At 35.2% G+C, this 14,791-nt stretch overlaps 3 protein-coding genes and 1 pseudogene across 3 annotated transcripts; 1 reads left to right on the top strand and 3 right to left on the bottom strand.

Moving 5' to 3' along the window:
* Positions 1-375: 375 nt before the first annotated feature.
* LOC125841751 (14.7 kDa heat shock protein-like) lies at positions 376-1,953 on the top strand. The gene is made up of 2 exons (XM_049520925.1): positions 376-583; positions 1,502-1,953. Exons 1-2 carry the CDS (start codon positions 385-387, stop codon positions 1,837-1,839), a joined length of 537 nt encoding a protein of 178 aa, XP_049376882.1. The 5' UTR covers positions 376-384; the 3' UTR covers positions 1,840-1,953.
* A 383-nt stretch (positions 1,954-2,336) lies between these two features.
* Positions 2,337-3,771, bottom strand: LOC125842285 (uncharacterized). Its single transcript, XM_049521559.1, has 3 exons — positions 3,640-3,771; positions 3,445-3,526; positions 2,337-2,716 (listed from the first exon to the last, which is right to left on the bottom strand). The coding sequence occupies exons 1-3, from the start codon at positions 3,700-3,702 to the stop codon at positions 2,526-2,528; spliced, it is 336 nt and encodes a 111-aa protein (XP_049377516.1). The 5' UTR covers positions 3,703-3,771; the 3' UTR covers positions 2,337-2,525.
* A 2,503-nt stretch (positions 3,772-6,274) lies between these two features.
* LOC125841855 (putative late blight resistance protein homolog R1A-10) lies at positions 6,275-9,513 on the bottom strand (annotated as a pseudogene).
* An 846-nt stretch (positions 9,514-10,359) lies between these two features.
* Positions 10,360-14,065, bottom strand: LOC125843177 (uncharacterized). Its single transcript, XM_049522395.1, has 3 exons — positions 13,611-14,065; positions 12,495-13,184; positions 10,360-11,045 (listed from the first exon to the last, which is right to left on the bottom strand). The coding sequence occupies exons 1-2, from the start codon at positions 13,957-13,959 to the stop codon at positions 12,496-12,498; spliced, it is 1,038 nt and encodes a 345-aa protein (XP_049378352.1). The 5' UTR covers positions 13,960-14,065; the 3' UTR covers positions 10,360-11,045; position 12,495.
* Between the last annotated feature and the right edge of the window lie 726 nt (positions 14,066-14,791).

Consider the following 14,791-nt stretch of genomic DNA (forward strand, 5'->3'; position numbering starts at 1 on the left):
TATTTTTGTATAAACTCAAAATAACAAATTTATACAATTACATATATCAGAAGTGTAATCAGTTATTCAAATTATATATATTATACAAATTTTGAATTATACAAAAGTTATACAAATTCCAAATTATACAAAAAAATTATAAATTTTATTATACAAATTCCGAATTATACAAACGTGCAAATTATACAAAACTAAATCAACTAATTAACTAGTATATGTTTGCTTATACGCGTAATTTTCCCTTTTAAGTGTTGGTTTGTTTGACTATGGGCCTATATGTCTCAACCCATGTAGTTAGCATGGGCCTAATGGTCCAAAGTTAGGCCCAAGATAGCAAACCGGAAGGTACCATTTCCATAAACCACTCTAAAACCCTTGATCGAGATGATCACAGATCGATCGGAAAAAATGTCAATGGCTCTAAGTATCAGAAAAGCCGCCGGAGCTTCGACACTGTTCAAATTACTCAACTCCAAATCCCAAATTACTACTGCCGCTCCTTCAATCACACGCTTTTTTTCCTCCATTACAACTTCAGATTCAAATTCCTTGAGCAATGAGCAGAAAAACTCTACTGAGCCAAGTAATTGATTCATCCGTTTACCTCTTTTTCTTATTTACACTTTATGTTATGTGATATTTGTTCATTTACATTAGGTAGAATGTATATTTTATGTCGAGCCGATTATCAACACATTTAAGTTGGCTGTATTTCGCATATGGTTATTCAACTAATAGTTATTATCTCTCAGAAAGTTATTTTCTTGTTGAAGAAAATTGGAATCTAAGAAGAAAGATGACTTTGAGATAATAACTATTAATTAACTGATCATTTGAGAAATCAACTCCATTTGTGTTGTGTTCAGAGTATTTTTGGTATAGTTAGAGATTTGATTAAAGTATTGAAATTGGTGTGTTAGAGAATATTGCTAATTCATTTATCCTAAAAGAAATTGAGTAGGAGTATGAAACAAACCAAAAATGGAACTATAGGTTTCTTTCCATTTGCCGAAACTTTGCTCAATTTTCGTGAGTAGAGTCACTTGATAACTATGTATTTGTGCGGGTGGGAGGTAACATGTATCTAGTGGAATAGTCCATGTGCGCGCAAGCTGGCAATACATCATCATTATTGGGGAAAAAAAAATCTATACTTGATTTATATGGCTGGAGCATCCAAAGGTGTAGCGTAGTAGCATAGTGGTCAATGACATGAATGCAAACCTTGGAGTCTAGGTTCAAATCTCAGCAATAAACAAAAGCACAATAATTAATTTCTTCTCACGTGCCTAAGCCTTGGTGAGCAGAGTTACTTGATGTGTCTGTTGGGGGAGGTAGCGTTATCTGGTGGTAAAGTTCATACGTCAGTGTTATCCAAAAAGAATTAAATGATTAATATGGCCAGTCGTAACTAGTTTGAGATTGAGCTCTAATGGTTGGTTTTGTTTACTTCCATTGAAGGTCGAAGCTCTGTTATTCATTTCCCTGTGTTTATTTGCAGTTCTGGTGACGGGTGCTCCACAAGAATTCAAGATGGAGAACCCGTTTCAGTCAGTAGGACCAAAAGAGGTGCTAGAAGTGGATACACTGAAGGATGGTATACTTGTGAGAGTGGCAATGCCTGGCGTTGGTGAAGATGGGATTAAGGTATGGTTAGAGAACAACACGGTTTACTTCACTGGCAAAGGAGAAATAGAAGTGGAATCTGAGGAATCAGGGAGGAAATATGGAGGGAGTCTCGAGTTTAGCACTGATTGCTGTAAAGCTGAGAAGGTTGAAGCACAAATGAAAAATGGTATTCTTAGAATGGTAATTAAAGGTGAGATGGGACAAGATTGAATGTTTTAATGTTCTCTTTTTGTTCATCTTGTTGATATATCCTTTGTAGTATGAAAACTTTGTACCATTTTGGGAAATGTTTGATCAAAGGTCTATACTATATGATGGTTGTTGAAATTACTCAATTAATATGGATCAGAATGCTTGCAAATATTGTTTGAGAAAAATGATATTTCTTGTTGTGTCTCTTGAATCTTTGGTACTCCATTCCACTTAGTTTGACATGTTACTATTTGGAGAGTTTGAAGGTTCGTTTTAGCTACACAAATGAAATGACTTGTAGCCACACAAATATCTATGGTTTGTTCTAAATCACACGTTTCAACAGTCTTTCTTTCATTCTGAAACTTTGTGCCTAGTGAAACACTATCACATAAATTGATATGACCTTACCTCTTCGTTAAAAAGGAAGAGAGGTTGTTGTTTCCAAAAGATACTCAGCTAGCAGGTTATTTAAGTTCACTATTGAATTGATTTATGTTTTTCTTATCTGGTAGAGTATAAAGAAACTAGAACTTTATACAATGAACAAAAGTAGAAACTCACAAGTAATCAATTGGAACACAAGATTCCCAACAAATAAACATTTGAATGAATATGTATTTGACTCCTTTGTTAGCATGATAAATTCATACATGTCAACCCCATGAATGAATGTTCATCAATCAAACTCTTTGTTCTTTCGATTAATCAACCATCTTCATGGTTGTGCTCCAACGGAAGTTCAGTAAACTAAAGAAGAAGGCGAAAATTCGGCTATGGTGTTCATTGATCTTGTGGTTCTTTACTGCACCATTTTTTTCCTGGTGATGATTTCTAACATCTCCTCTTACAATCACTTGCTTTTTCCCAACATCGATTGTATACTCCCTCATCCCTGTCAATATTAGTCACAATAATTTAAATTTCAGAACTTTATGAGCATGTATAAAAACTCTATACAAGTGCATAAAGGTAGCTAAGAGTAAAACACCTAATTAGTAGAAATAGGCAAATTTAACTTAAAATTCCCGCTTCAGGAGTTGAGAATCGTAAAATTTCATGTCAAATTACAGCGGAAACAAAAATATTACTCCTTATGTCTCAATTTATATGGTCCACTCTCTTTTTTAGTCCATCCTAAAAACTAAAAAGAATGAAATATTTTTATATTTAATAATAATTTAAGTTTAAAATATTCATTTTATTCTTGATGAAATGATTTATACCTACACAAACATATACGACTTATTTTAAAGTACAAATTTCAAAAGTTTTCTTTTTCTTTCTTAAATTCTTCGAACTTCATCACATACATTAGAACAGAGAAGAACATAGAAAGTATGATTTTTTCCATTTGTCGATATATGTAACCGTGGGAGGCATAGGTACCCTATGTAATTAGTGATTTATGCAAGCAAGAATATGATCAAGTTGTCAATGAAATGGATTAAGAACCATTCATTTCTCGCTGAGGCAAAAAAAAATACTAACACCTCATACAAAATTTCTGAACTTCCCTACTTTTATATGTTAACATAAAAATAACGAGCTGACTTTGGAAATCACGATTATAAAAATGAAATAAAAATTCACAAACATGTAATAACCCTAAGTTTTTTTTACCTGTTATTCTTGACATGATTTGAGATATTCTGCTCCTGCAATGTGTGCATCCCAAATCTGCATTCACCACCACCACCTGAAACTAATATCCACTAACCTTCATTAGAAAACTAAATACATAATTATATTTTTTCCTTTGCTAAAACACAAATTAAGATGATGAAAGAAAAAAGTTATAATTAATTAAGAACTTACTGATGGAAGCTTGAGATTAGCAACACTTAACAAAGTTTGTTTTTGACATTTTGATTTCTCCATTCTATTGCTATGAGATTTTTTTCTCTGATTAAGAGGAAGAGAATTGTTGGCCTAATGGACTAATTATTGTATTCTACAGCCTGGTCAGCATATATATTAATACATCCTACTAAACCTTATCTATCCTAATTAATATTTAATCACTTTTCAACATTTATACTCTAATACATTTAACGTATAGGAACAAACTAGAATATTTATTATTATAATCCTGGCTTTATGTCATTATGTGCCAGATTACATAGATTATTAGGATGTGTTTGGAAAACGTTTCTCTGCAAAATAAGCGATTTTTAATTTCTTACGTATTTGATAAGTAAAGAAAATATTATTCTAAAAATATTTATATATAATTTACTAGAAAGAGTGCAGAGAGGCGGAGCTAAGTGGGGGTTCCTTGTATTTGTATTAGAAAATTAAATAAATATATATGTATACTAAGTTGTAAACCCCTTAATAAAATGATTTGATGGTTTAGTAGAATCCCAAACTCCTAATCCTGACTCAACCTGTGTGTATGAGTGGGGGTGTGTTGTGGGTATGGAGGAGACCAATAACGTGGAATTGTGACTTGTAAAATTTATCTTTCCTACTCTTTCTAAGAAAGTCGTTTTCTTTTATTTTTGAAAACATTTTAATTAATCAAACATATGAGATAGTAGCAAAACATTTTTTTTTTCAAAAAAAAAATTATTCCTTTGGTACCAAACAGACCCTAAGATAAATGTATTCAAAATTAGAGTCATGAAGAATAGTTGGGTAAGAGTTTGGCATGTTATGGCCATCAATAACGAACTTGTACCTTCAAGGTGGTTTTCATGTTCCCATCACATACTTTTATTTAAATACTTTATCTTAATATATGTTGCACTCTTCTTTTTTTAATCTGTTCCGAAAAAAATGTTACCTTTTTATAATTAAAAATACATTAACTTTAAATTATTTTTCTTACACTTAATGAGATGATTTATAGTAATTCAAATATCTAAAATTTGTTTATTTTTTCTTAAATTTTATATGAAGTCCACTAGTATTACATAAATTGAGACGGAGTAGTAAAATAATAGTAGGTGCTCATATTCAGAAGAATCAGAGAGCTTTGCCAAAGATATTAGTAGTTTATTTTATCTGTATGGGAAGTACCATAATTTATTTATTAGTCTGTGAAGCAGGTAAAACAGCTACTGGTAAGAGAGGATTGAAGTTTTTAATATACTCCTTCCGTTTCAACTTATGTGATACATTTCATTTTTTTGGAAATCAAACCGTTTAAGTTTGACTGAAACTTTTTTCAGGAAATCTTCAAACTTTTTAAAATGAAATTTATATATTTGTAAACTATATAAAAAAATACTATAAGTCACAATAATTGACAATTTAAAATATTTAAAAGATACAAGAAAAATTTATTATCAAAAATATTCTTGTTTGAATTTCAAAATACGAAATATATTACATAAAGAAACATATGGAGTAATATATAAGAACGAGATACCTAATTATAGTTGGAATAATTTAAAAATGCCGCCAACTAACCATATGAGTAATGAGGAGCAGGTCAATCAGTTGACCCCTACTAGCCTAATCCCACTAGGTCCAGTACTTTAGACGGTTAGACCATATTTTTTTTCTTTCTTTGGTAATTGCTATGTTCGAGTCAGTTTACCTGTGCAGTTAAAATTTTGGACATACGAAAAGCATTTTTGTTAGTAATTTAAACTTGAAAGTTTATAATTCCTAACTCACTTTATCAACCGTTATATCTCATGTTACAATTAGCTCATATGTATACTCTTATTTTTATAGCATATTTTCAAAAGGAAAAAACAATCAATAAGGTTACACACATTTTATATTAGTACAAATAATAGAGTTTAAACCAAGTAAGTCATACGTGCTGTGATAGAATTTTGAACTCGAATTCGAACTTATAAAATTTAAATCTTGAATTTGATGTAGACCTTATCTCTACCTTAAAGATAGAGAAGTTTTTAAACTCGTGACTCAAGGAAAAACATTCCAAAATTAAAATAAAAAGTAAAAGCATAACAAAGCATTCTAAACAGTGACTACAACAAAATAATGCATAATCAAAGTATAAGAAATAATAGCTAGTAGTAGAAATCAAAGGACAAAAAACTACTCGAGCAACACCACTACCTACTAACCTATTACCCTAATTTGTGTTCTTCACAACCTCCTATCTAAAGTCATATTTTTGGTAAGTTGAAACTGAGTCATGTGTGGCCTAATCACCTTTCTCCAGTACTTCTTCGCCTACCTCTCTACCTCTCCTGAAACCATTCAAAGTCAACCTCTCACACCTTCACATTGGGGGCATCTGTACCTCTCATCTTCACATGCTCAAATCATTTTAAGTCTTGTTTCACACATTTGTCCTCCACCGGACCACTTTCATCTCGTCTCAGATATCCTTATTTCTAATTTTATCTCTCCTAATATACACACACATCAAACGCAGCAGAACACGATTTTGTAAATGAAGAAATTTGAAGATAGACAAACTTGACAAGTACAGCTTTCAAGTCTTAAGGGATATCAAACAAATACATGTGGATGTGAAACAGAACTTCTAAAATATTGAAAAAGGGACAGCCCGGTGCACTAAAGTTTTTTATTCTTATAAAAACTTGAATCGGTGACCTCCTAGTCACATGATAACAACTTTACCAGTTACTCCAAAGTTCTCTCTGGCAGAATACTTGCAAATAATGCCCTTCGAACAATATGTGCAAAAATCTTCAAATTACAATACAAAATCTTAGACCAAAGGTATTTTTGTTATCTGGAGAAGTTTTGATGATGAAATCAGCTGCTTTTACTACCAGGAGAAAAAACAGAAGAACAAATTCCCACAGGGAAGACAACACTTGGTGTCTTCCTCTGAATCTTCGTCAACCTTGTCTGAAATTCCCTCTTTTGCTTCTTCATCAGTATCTCTTTGTACAATTGCCGGGTTTACAGTAACTGTAAAGCGAATATTATTGAGAGATTGAAAACTCAATACAATGCAAATTCACATATGTATACTTTGAAAAGACTTAAACATACTAACTAACTTCGATTAGACAACCAAATTTGATCGTAAATCATTTTACTTACCTCTATTATCAAAGGCATAAACTTTAAGCAGGTTGTTTCCCAAATCTTCCTGCTCTTTTTGAATCTGCTCGGCAAAATTCACAAGGGTAGGAGAACATTGATGCAACTCAACTAACTGTAGTGTCATACTATCCGCGAATCCTTGAGGAATCTCTTCTAAATGACGGCAATATCTGATAATTACGTGCTCAAGGCATGGGAAATAATCATCAGCAGCTCTCCAATACATGATGTCCAAATCGTCAAGGAGAAGGAACTTCAATGCAAGATATCCCATCTCTGTGACTTCCCACATTGCTACTGAGCCTGAACCCACTTCAGCATAGAAGGCATAAACCTTCAATTGGAGCACCTCGAGTTTGGGCAACTTGCTAATGATTGTCATGTCCTCCCATGGTAAAAAAGTGCGACGAAGTGTCAACTTTTTGAGATTTTGTGGGAAAGAATCCGCACACGGAAGCCTGAAACCTGAACATTTCAAGCCATAGCCACCAGCTGCAATTTTTAGTGCCTCAAGCTCATGCAGATGTTTTAGATTATCTAGCCATTCGGGCTCATCAAAAAATTCGTCAGAACCACCAAGAACCCCCAATTTTTTAACATTCCTAATCCTTTCAAATATTTCCCTTGTACAACAAGAAGGATTCAAACCAGAAACATTTAGCAAATTTTCCAAAATCGGGTGCTTAGCTGATATGTTCCGAGGAGGATATAAGAACATGGATGTACAACGAAGATACCTCAACTGATACACTTGCCAAATTCCAATTGGTAAGGATACGCTCCCGCCTAGTGTTGGATGGGATTGAGAAACAATGAGAGTTTCTAAATTCCAAAAATCGGCAAGTGCTAGATCCTCAGGAACCTTATATGCTGTCAATGCCAAATACCTTAAACCAACTAGGTGTAGTATTTCACTAGGGAAATCACTGAATTCCACCGCCTCCAAGTCCAACACTCGAACAAGTTTAAAATGACCTAGGCTTAATAAAAAATCTGGCCATAATTCATCGGCAGAAAAATGAAGAGAACGTGTTTTCTTATGAGTAACATCATCAAAATGAATATGATGATAAGTACCATTTGAACAAACTGACATCCAGCGACAACCTTCAGGAGGAAACTCAGGTCCAAAGGATTCGCGATATATAACATAGGAATACAAAAGCCTCTCCCCTTCAGCTTCTCTCAAGCATAAATCATGTAGAAGATCATGAATTCTACATGCCTTGATTGATCCTGCCAAACTTCGTCTGCTAAAAACAAGAAGATTTTTATCAATAAGATCATGTAAAAGATTAGCAGCCACTTTTTCCAATCCCTCGAGCCCCTTTAGCTCTATGAGTCCTTCTGCAACCCATAATCTAATCAATTTCTTCACAGAAATCTCTCTAGCTTTCGGAAAAACTCCAAAATACAGAAAACAAGTTTTCAAATGAGATGGAAGATGTTTATAGCTCAAAGCGAGCACTCTTGAGCAATGTTGATAATCATCAAGGTTTACTAATAAGCTCATACTTTGAGCTACTTTCATCCACTCATCGAGTGTCTTGCTAGAAAGAAGACCTGCAACCACAGAAATCTTTAGTGGTAATCCTTTGCAACTTTCTACAACTACCTTTGCGACGTTGTCAAATTCATTTGGACAATCCTTTTTGCCAAACGCCTTTTGGCAAAACAAATTCCAACTTTCTTCTGGCTCCAGGAAACGCATTGGAAACAGATCCTTTGGAGAGCTAGCATATTGAGCAACATTCATGTCCCGAGTAGTCAACAATATTCGACTTCTATTATTGTTTTCTGGAAAACATAATCTAATGTCATCCCATGCCTCAGTGCTCTAAATGTCATCCACAACAATCAAATACCTCCTACTCTTTAAACTTTTTTGCAAGCGATCTGCTAGATCTCCATCGCTTACCTTATCAAGCTCTCCTATCACCCCAATAGCATCTTGAAGGAGACATAAAAACATCTTCCTTAAACTGTAGTCCTTGGACATAGTAATCCATCCACGTACACCAAAGAAGCTCAGAATTGAAGGATCATAAAACATCTTTTTGGCAAAAGTTGACTTACCCATACCACCCATCCCAGCAATAGAGATCACTTCAAGTTGAGATGAGTATCCCGTAAGTTGACTCCTTATGAAATCTTGTTCAATGTTGTACCCCACCATAGCATTCTCCAACATTGAAACATGCGATCGTGGTACGCTAGAACCACCAAGTGAAAGACTTCCAGGTTTCAAATTGTTATTCTTGATCTGCTTGATGAGCTCTTTCTTGACAGACTCAACGTCTTCTATAGTTTGTTGCAACATCTCAAGAAGCCTCTTGTTTGCCTTTGTTCGAACATTTTCATCCTTCTCTATAATCAGTTGTTGTAAATGTGATTCAATTTGGTCTTCTGCTTCATGTGCTAGATCTTTGACTTTCTCTTGCAAATCATTTGTTGGTTCTTTATCAATGTTGTCAAGAAGCTCTTGCAGAGAGCTAACCTTTTTGTAGAGTAATTTCAAATGTTCTTTGTGACTCTCCTGAAGGTCCAAGCGAGATTGTGGAAACTGATGTATTGTTCCTATCAGAGAAATTACAGCAGCATAAACAGCCATATCTGCAAAGCAGAGATCTATGCAAAATTTGTGAATAGTTGGAACTTAAAATGATAAATAGAGACAAGCACTTGGACTTAACTACAATTTGCAAATTAAGTATGGCAATTGTTACGTCAACTAATCTTTTTATATTCAATCTCATCTTCCCTGAAGCAACACATAAGCAGGGTAGGGATATATAACAAGGAAAATAATTTTTTTATTATAAGTTACTGTCTCCATTGACTTGATCAGTCTCTGAAAAGTTGAATGTATAATATATCTTTATATCAATCTCTAAACTTAATTTTAAAGATACAGGTTAACATGATTGGTTTGTTTACTGAGAAGCAAAAAGGAGTAATACTTGGTTTTATCTTGAAAATGTATTTTCAATTATTTGGCTTTAATCTCTTTCTTGAATGTTAACATATTGTATCATAATATGAAAAGAATTAAAACCAAAGAGCCAACATTAACAGTTCTAAGACTTTGGTAAAGTCATCTCCACATGATCTATAGATCATGGGTTCAAGCAACCACTAATATTTGTGTTAGAATAAACTGTCTCTATCACACCTCTTGGGGTGTGGTCCTTCTCGAAATGCTACTGACGTGGAATATTTTGTACACCAGACTGCCTTTTTGATTTTTAGATGCTATAACCGTTACTTAAAATCAAGTTCAGGGTGCTAAAATGATGCAGTTAGCAAGTTACCCAATTATTAGGTATCTAAAACGAATTCTCCAAAGAAAAGGAAGACACCGAAAGAAATATTAATCAACATTCAACACTAATGAACTCGTTTCCACTACAATGCAGAAAAATTTAACCTGGAAAGGTCCAACCATAGTGAAATAATGCCTTAAAAGCCCCAAAAAGAGATGAGGAAAAACAAAACAGAATGACGAAAAAAATTCAACAGAAGACCCCCCTAAAATTTTCAATTTTTTAAAGGGAATTATCTTCAAGTGAAACAGATGACATGAACATACAAAAATGCAAAGAAACAAAACCCAGCCAAATCAAAGATCCAAATTAACAAATTCAAGACTTCTTTTGGATAAAGATTTCGAAAAGCTGATTATCTTTGAGAGTCTTCTGTGGCCTATGACTGTCCTAATTTATTCTCTAAAGCACAAATATCTTCAGCAACTTACAGCTAACAATACAGGAGCACTACCTACTATAACAAGGAAATTCAACTTTTCACTTCATAACTTCTATGGCATGTACACAAGGGAAGAAAGCAGAACATTTTGCTGCTCAGAAACATTTTTGGGATCGGCTTCCCAGGGGTATTGGTTTTTGACTTATTCTTTTTCAGAAAGTATAAACCCAGGCTAAGCAAGAATTCCATAATCCACTCCCAGGTCAATCAGGCCCTTCAAACTGAACAGTTCCCTCGAGCATACAATTTGCTCTCTGTAAGATATGGACTCTCCGATGCGCTTGCCAAACTAAAGTAGATACAATGAGAGCATGGAACTTTTCGCACATTGTTCCGGTGAAATGAAAATAGACATATTCAAGAATGGAACTGCATCCAGCCATGCTTTTTCCTGGAGAGCTCTCAGTAAACAATTCTAGGTACACAGATCCACTTTCTTTGTGTTCTTTGCCCTGCATGAAGACGTACAAAAAGGAAAAGCAATCATGCTGATGATTCCTTAGCTCCCGAAGTATTGCAAAATCTAAAGTAACAATAAACTAGAGGAAAATACAGACAAAAAGGTAAAGAAAGATTCCAGCTTTTAATAAATGAAAACAATCTCTACTCAGCCAGAGATTTTACCAACCAACCGGAGCTTTGCAGTTGCTCAAATGATCCATAATTAGAAATGCATCAATTCCTCCCACCCCACCTTTTTTCTAAAACAAATGATATACAGATGTACCCTCAAGAACTTTCCCTTTCCCCCACACACAATCTCTCCTTTCTCCAAATTGAGTACACAACACCGTGTGGATACACCTCAAGAGTGCTTTGAAAATACAAAAAATCTATTGAAAATAAAATAATATGTCCCACTCTTGACTCGTCTTGTAACTTAAGCTATATCAAAATGTTCGACAGCATTCTTGTTGAATGAACGAATATTTTAAGGAAAAAAAAGAATCCTGATGAGATTTATAAGAGGTCTCAAAATGGAAATTACTCTCCCAAATTAATTGCCACAGGACTAACAGGTATTCTCACAAGAAGGCTGTGTAAGCAGTCAAGGAACAAAACCATCTTGCAGAAATTCCATTTAAATCAGTATCAAGATGACTCATAAATTTTTGGTAAACAGACTGACATTTACCTTCTCACCCACTATTTTACGCTGGGTCACCACACTATAAACCCTGCCAAGCCTATGTAATGCTCCAATAGAGTTCATGAAATTCAACTCAAAACCCCTAACATCCTACAAGAAATCTGAAGCATGGGTTGATTCTGTACCTCTATGAAGCTTTCTGAAACCAGAAGACACAGGATGGAAAACTACAGAGTTCACTTGGTAGAGTCTTGTCGGAAATTCTTCTAGAATAGGGACTACTTCTAACTTCTTTTTCTTTCAGAAAAATAAGGAATCGTGCAATCTACCCATGAGAATCTCTCCATCTGAACCGCCTGAAACTTAGAGAAGCTCGGTAAAGAAGAAATCTTTACTTCATTATTCAAAGAGCCATCCTTGGTTTCCAAGAGAGAGGTTTAGGCTTTATGTAGTATTGTTTAAAATGTTAGGATCACAAGTAATTGAGATTTGGGGCACTTTGATTTGCTCACAAAGAGAAATCTTTATCACTTGTCAGTTCTAACTAACCTACTTCTGAACCTAAGCCACCACCCAAGTACCAAAACTTCACTTACTGAGAAATTGTCATACGAGCTTGAAAGAAGTTGAAATACATTAAAACTCAGGAAAATGTTAACTACAAGCAATGATCTTTACAAAGCTTTACGAATCACCAGAATTGGTTGCTTGTTACATTGAAAAACATCAACAAAGTGTAAATCAAACAAGCAATGATCTTTACAAAGCATACCGACTAACTCATTAGCCACTTTAAAGTGCCAACACTCACCTCATCTTCGTCGTGAGAATCCTCCATCTTTTCGATTCTTCTCCATTAACAAAGCTCTTTCTCTTCCCTTTTCCTTCCTCTCCCTCTCCAACCTCTCTTGTCGCAATTCCTCCACCGTCTTTTTCCCATTACTCTTTTTCACAGGCCTTGAATAATCATTATCTTCGTCACTCTTTTCACTAGAATCCTCTTTCGGTTTCTCCAAATACCAAGGCAATTTCGTTCCTTTACCAACAATTCCATACCCTAACCTATACTTCTCATCCTCCGGAGTAATAACTCTCGGTGGTTGCTCTTTCTTCGCTCTCTTCTTATCCCTTCCGTCTTTCTCCTCATCTTTTGCTTTAACTGGATCGAAGATTCGAATCCCTTCGAACAAGTTGATGTGGTTAGAATCCTTCTTTCCCGGTTTCTCCTCCGGCGATTTCTGTTCTGACGACAATTTTTTGACGTGACTTGACGATGAAGACGACGGCGCTGCTGCTGATGATAAGCCACGGGCTTGACGGAGCTGCTCGAGTCGATACTCAGAATCGCGCTTACGAGATTGTTCCTGCTTGAACTGTTCCTCTTTAGCCGCGGCTTCCTCGTCTCGCTTTACTTTCTCACGGTTATCGAAGTTGTACACGTTCCATCGCTTCTGTGGGAGAATGTTCAAACCTCCATGGCCTCCCATAGCTTGATTGCTTTAGATCTCTGGAACAACAGACGATGAATTGGGGAAACTAGTAGTCCTAATTTCTGATGAATTGAAGTTGATCAGGAAATCGATATCGGGTCGGTTTCTAGTTCAAGCTTTGTTTTATAATGGGCCGAGCCCGACGCTTTACAGCACTGGCCAGGCGGGTGATTTTAAACTTTTTGACCTAGAAATGTCATATGAGCGGGTTGGAAGGTAAAATTAGTCATTTTCGGTATACAATTAGTCATTTTATACATTTTGATATACAATGCGTTTGTGTTTGTATATCGAAACATAAAATTTGCTATGGAACGCAATTATACAAACTATAGCTATAATATACAAATATGATTTTTATGTTTGCTATATGTGAAAGTTGCTCTATTAAAAGGGAAAATTGTATGAAATAACAAATTATTAATTCAAATTAAATGTTATAGNATCTTTTGCTTTAACTGGATCGAAGATTCGAATCCCTTCGAACAAGTTGATGTGGTTAGAATCCTTCTTTCCCGGTTTCTCCTCCGGCGATTTCTGTTCGGATGACGATTTTTTGACTCGACTTGACGATGAAGACGACGGCGCTGCTGCTGATGATAAGCCACGGGCTTGACGGAGCTGCTCGAGCCGATATTCGGAATCGCGCTTGCGAGATTGTTCCTGCTTGAGCTGTTCCTCTTTAGCCGCGGCTTCCTCGTCTCGCTTTACTTTCTCACGGTTATCGAAGTTGTACACGTTCCATCGCTTCTGTGGGAGAATGTTCAAACCTCCATGGCCTCCCATAGCTTGATTGCTTTAGATCTCTGGAACAACAGACAATGAATTGGGGAAATTGATATCCCTAATTTCTGATGAATTGAAGTTGATCAGGAGATCGATATCGGGTCGGTTTCTGGTTCAAGCTTGTTTTATAATGGGCCGAGCCTGACGGTTTACATCACTGGCCTTAGAAGCGGGTGATTTTGAACTTTTGACCTTATTTTGTAGTAAAAATTAGGCAAATGATATAGTATAAGAAAGAAATTATCCCTACTTTTTCATTAATTACCAAAAATCCTTTTTTTTAGTGTTTTTCGGATACATAATATAGCAGTGTAGATACTTAATATAGTAGCGCGGATACTTTAATTAATAACGTGCGGATACTTAAATTATTAAGCTGTTAGCAGCACAGATACTTAATTAACGGGCGTATGCATAATATAGCAGCGCAGATACTTTAATTAATAACGGGCGGATACTTAAATTATTAAGTTGTTAGCAGCACAGATACTTAATTAACGGGCGAATGCATAATATAGAAGCGCGGATACTTTAATTAATAACGGGCAAAGAGTGAGAGACAGGTGAATTGTATATGTATATCAATTAGATAATTGTATATTATACATATGTATTTGTATATATAGAAAGCGAGATTGGGAGAGGGAGGAGAGAGGCGAGAGAGAGGGCAGAGAGGTGAATTGTATATGTATATCAGTTAGTTAATTGTATATTATACATATGCAATTGTATATATGACAAGCGAGATTGGGAGAGGGAGGAGAGAGGCGAGCGAGATTGGGAGAGGGAAGAGAGTGGAAGAGAGGTGAATTGTATATGTATATCGGTTAGA

This window comes from Solanum stenotomum, chromosome 10 (assembly GCF_019186545.1).
Source record: "Solanum stenotomum isolate F172 chromosome 10, ASM1918654v1, whole genome shotgun sequence".
In the NCBI taxonomy this organism is placed as follows: domain Eukaryota; kingdom Viridiplantae; phylum Streptophyta; class Magnoliopsida; order Solanales; family Solanaceae; genus Solanum; species Solanum stenotomum.

Bases quoted from the DNA above. Each gene is read 5' to 3' on its own strand.
- LOC125842285 (XM_049521559.1), bottom strand. From the start codon at position 3,702: ATGGAGAAATCAAAATGTCAAAAACAAACTTTGTTAAGTGTTGCTAAT. The intron at 3,527-3,639 runs GTAAGTTCTTAA...AGTGGATATTAG, and splicing joins CTAATCTCAAGCTTCCATCA to TTTCAGGTGGTGGTGGTGAA. The intron at 2,717-3,444 runs GTAAAAAAAACT...TAATATTGACAG, and splicing joins AATCATGTCAAGAATAACAG to GGATGAGGGAGTATACAATC.
- LOC125841751 (XM_049520925.1), top strand. From the start codon at position 385: ATGATCACAGATCGATCGGAAAAAATGTCAATGGCTCTAAGTATCAGA. The intron at 584-1,501 runs GTAATTGATTCA...GTTTATTTGCAG, and splicing joins GAAAAACTCTACTGAGCCAA to TTCTGGTGACGGGTGCTCCA.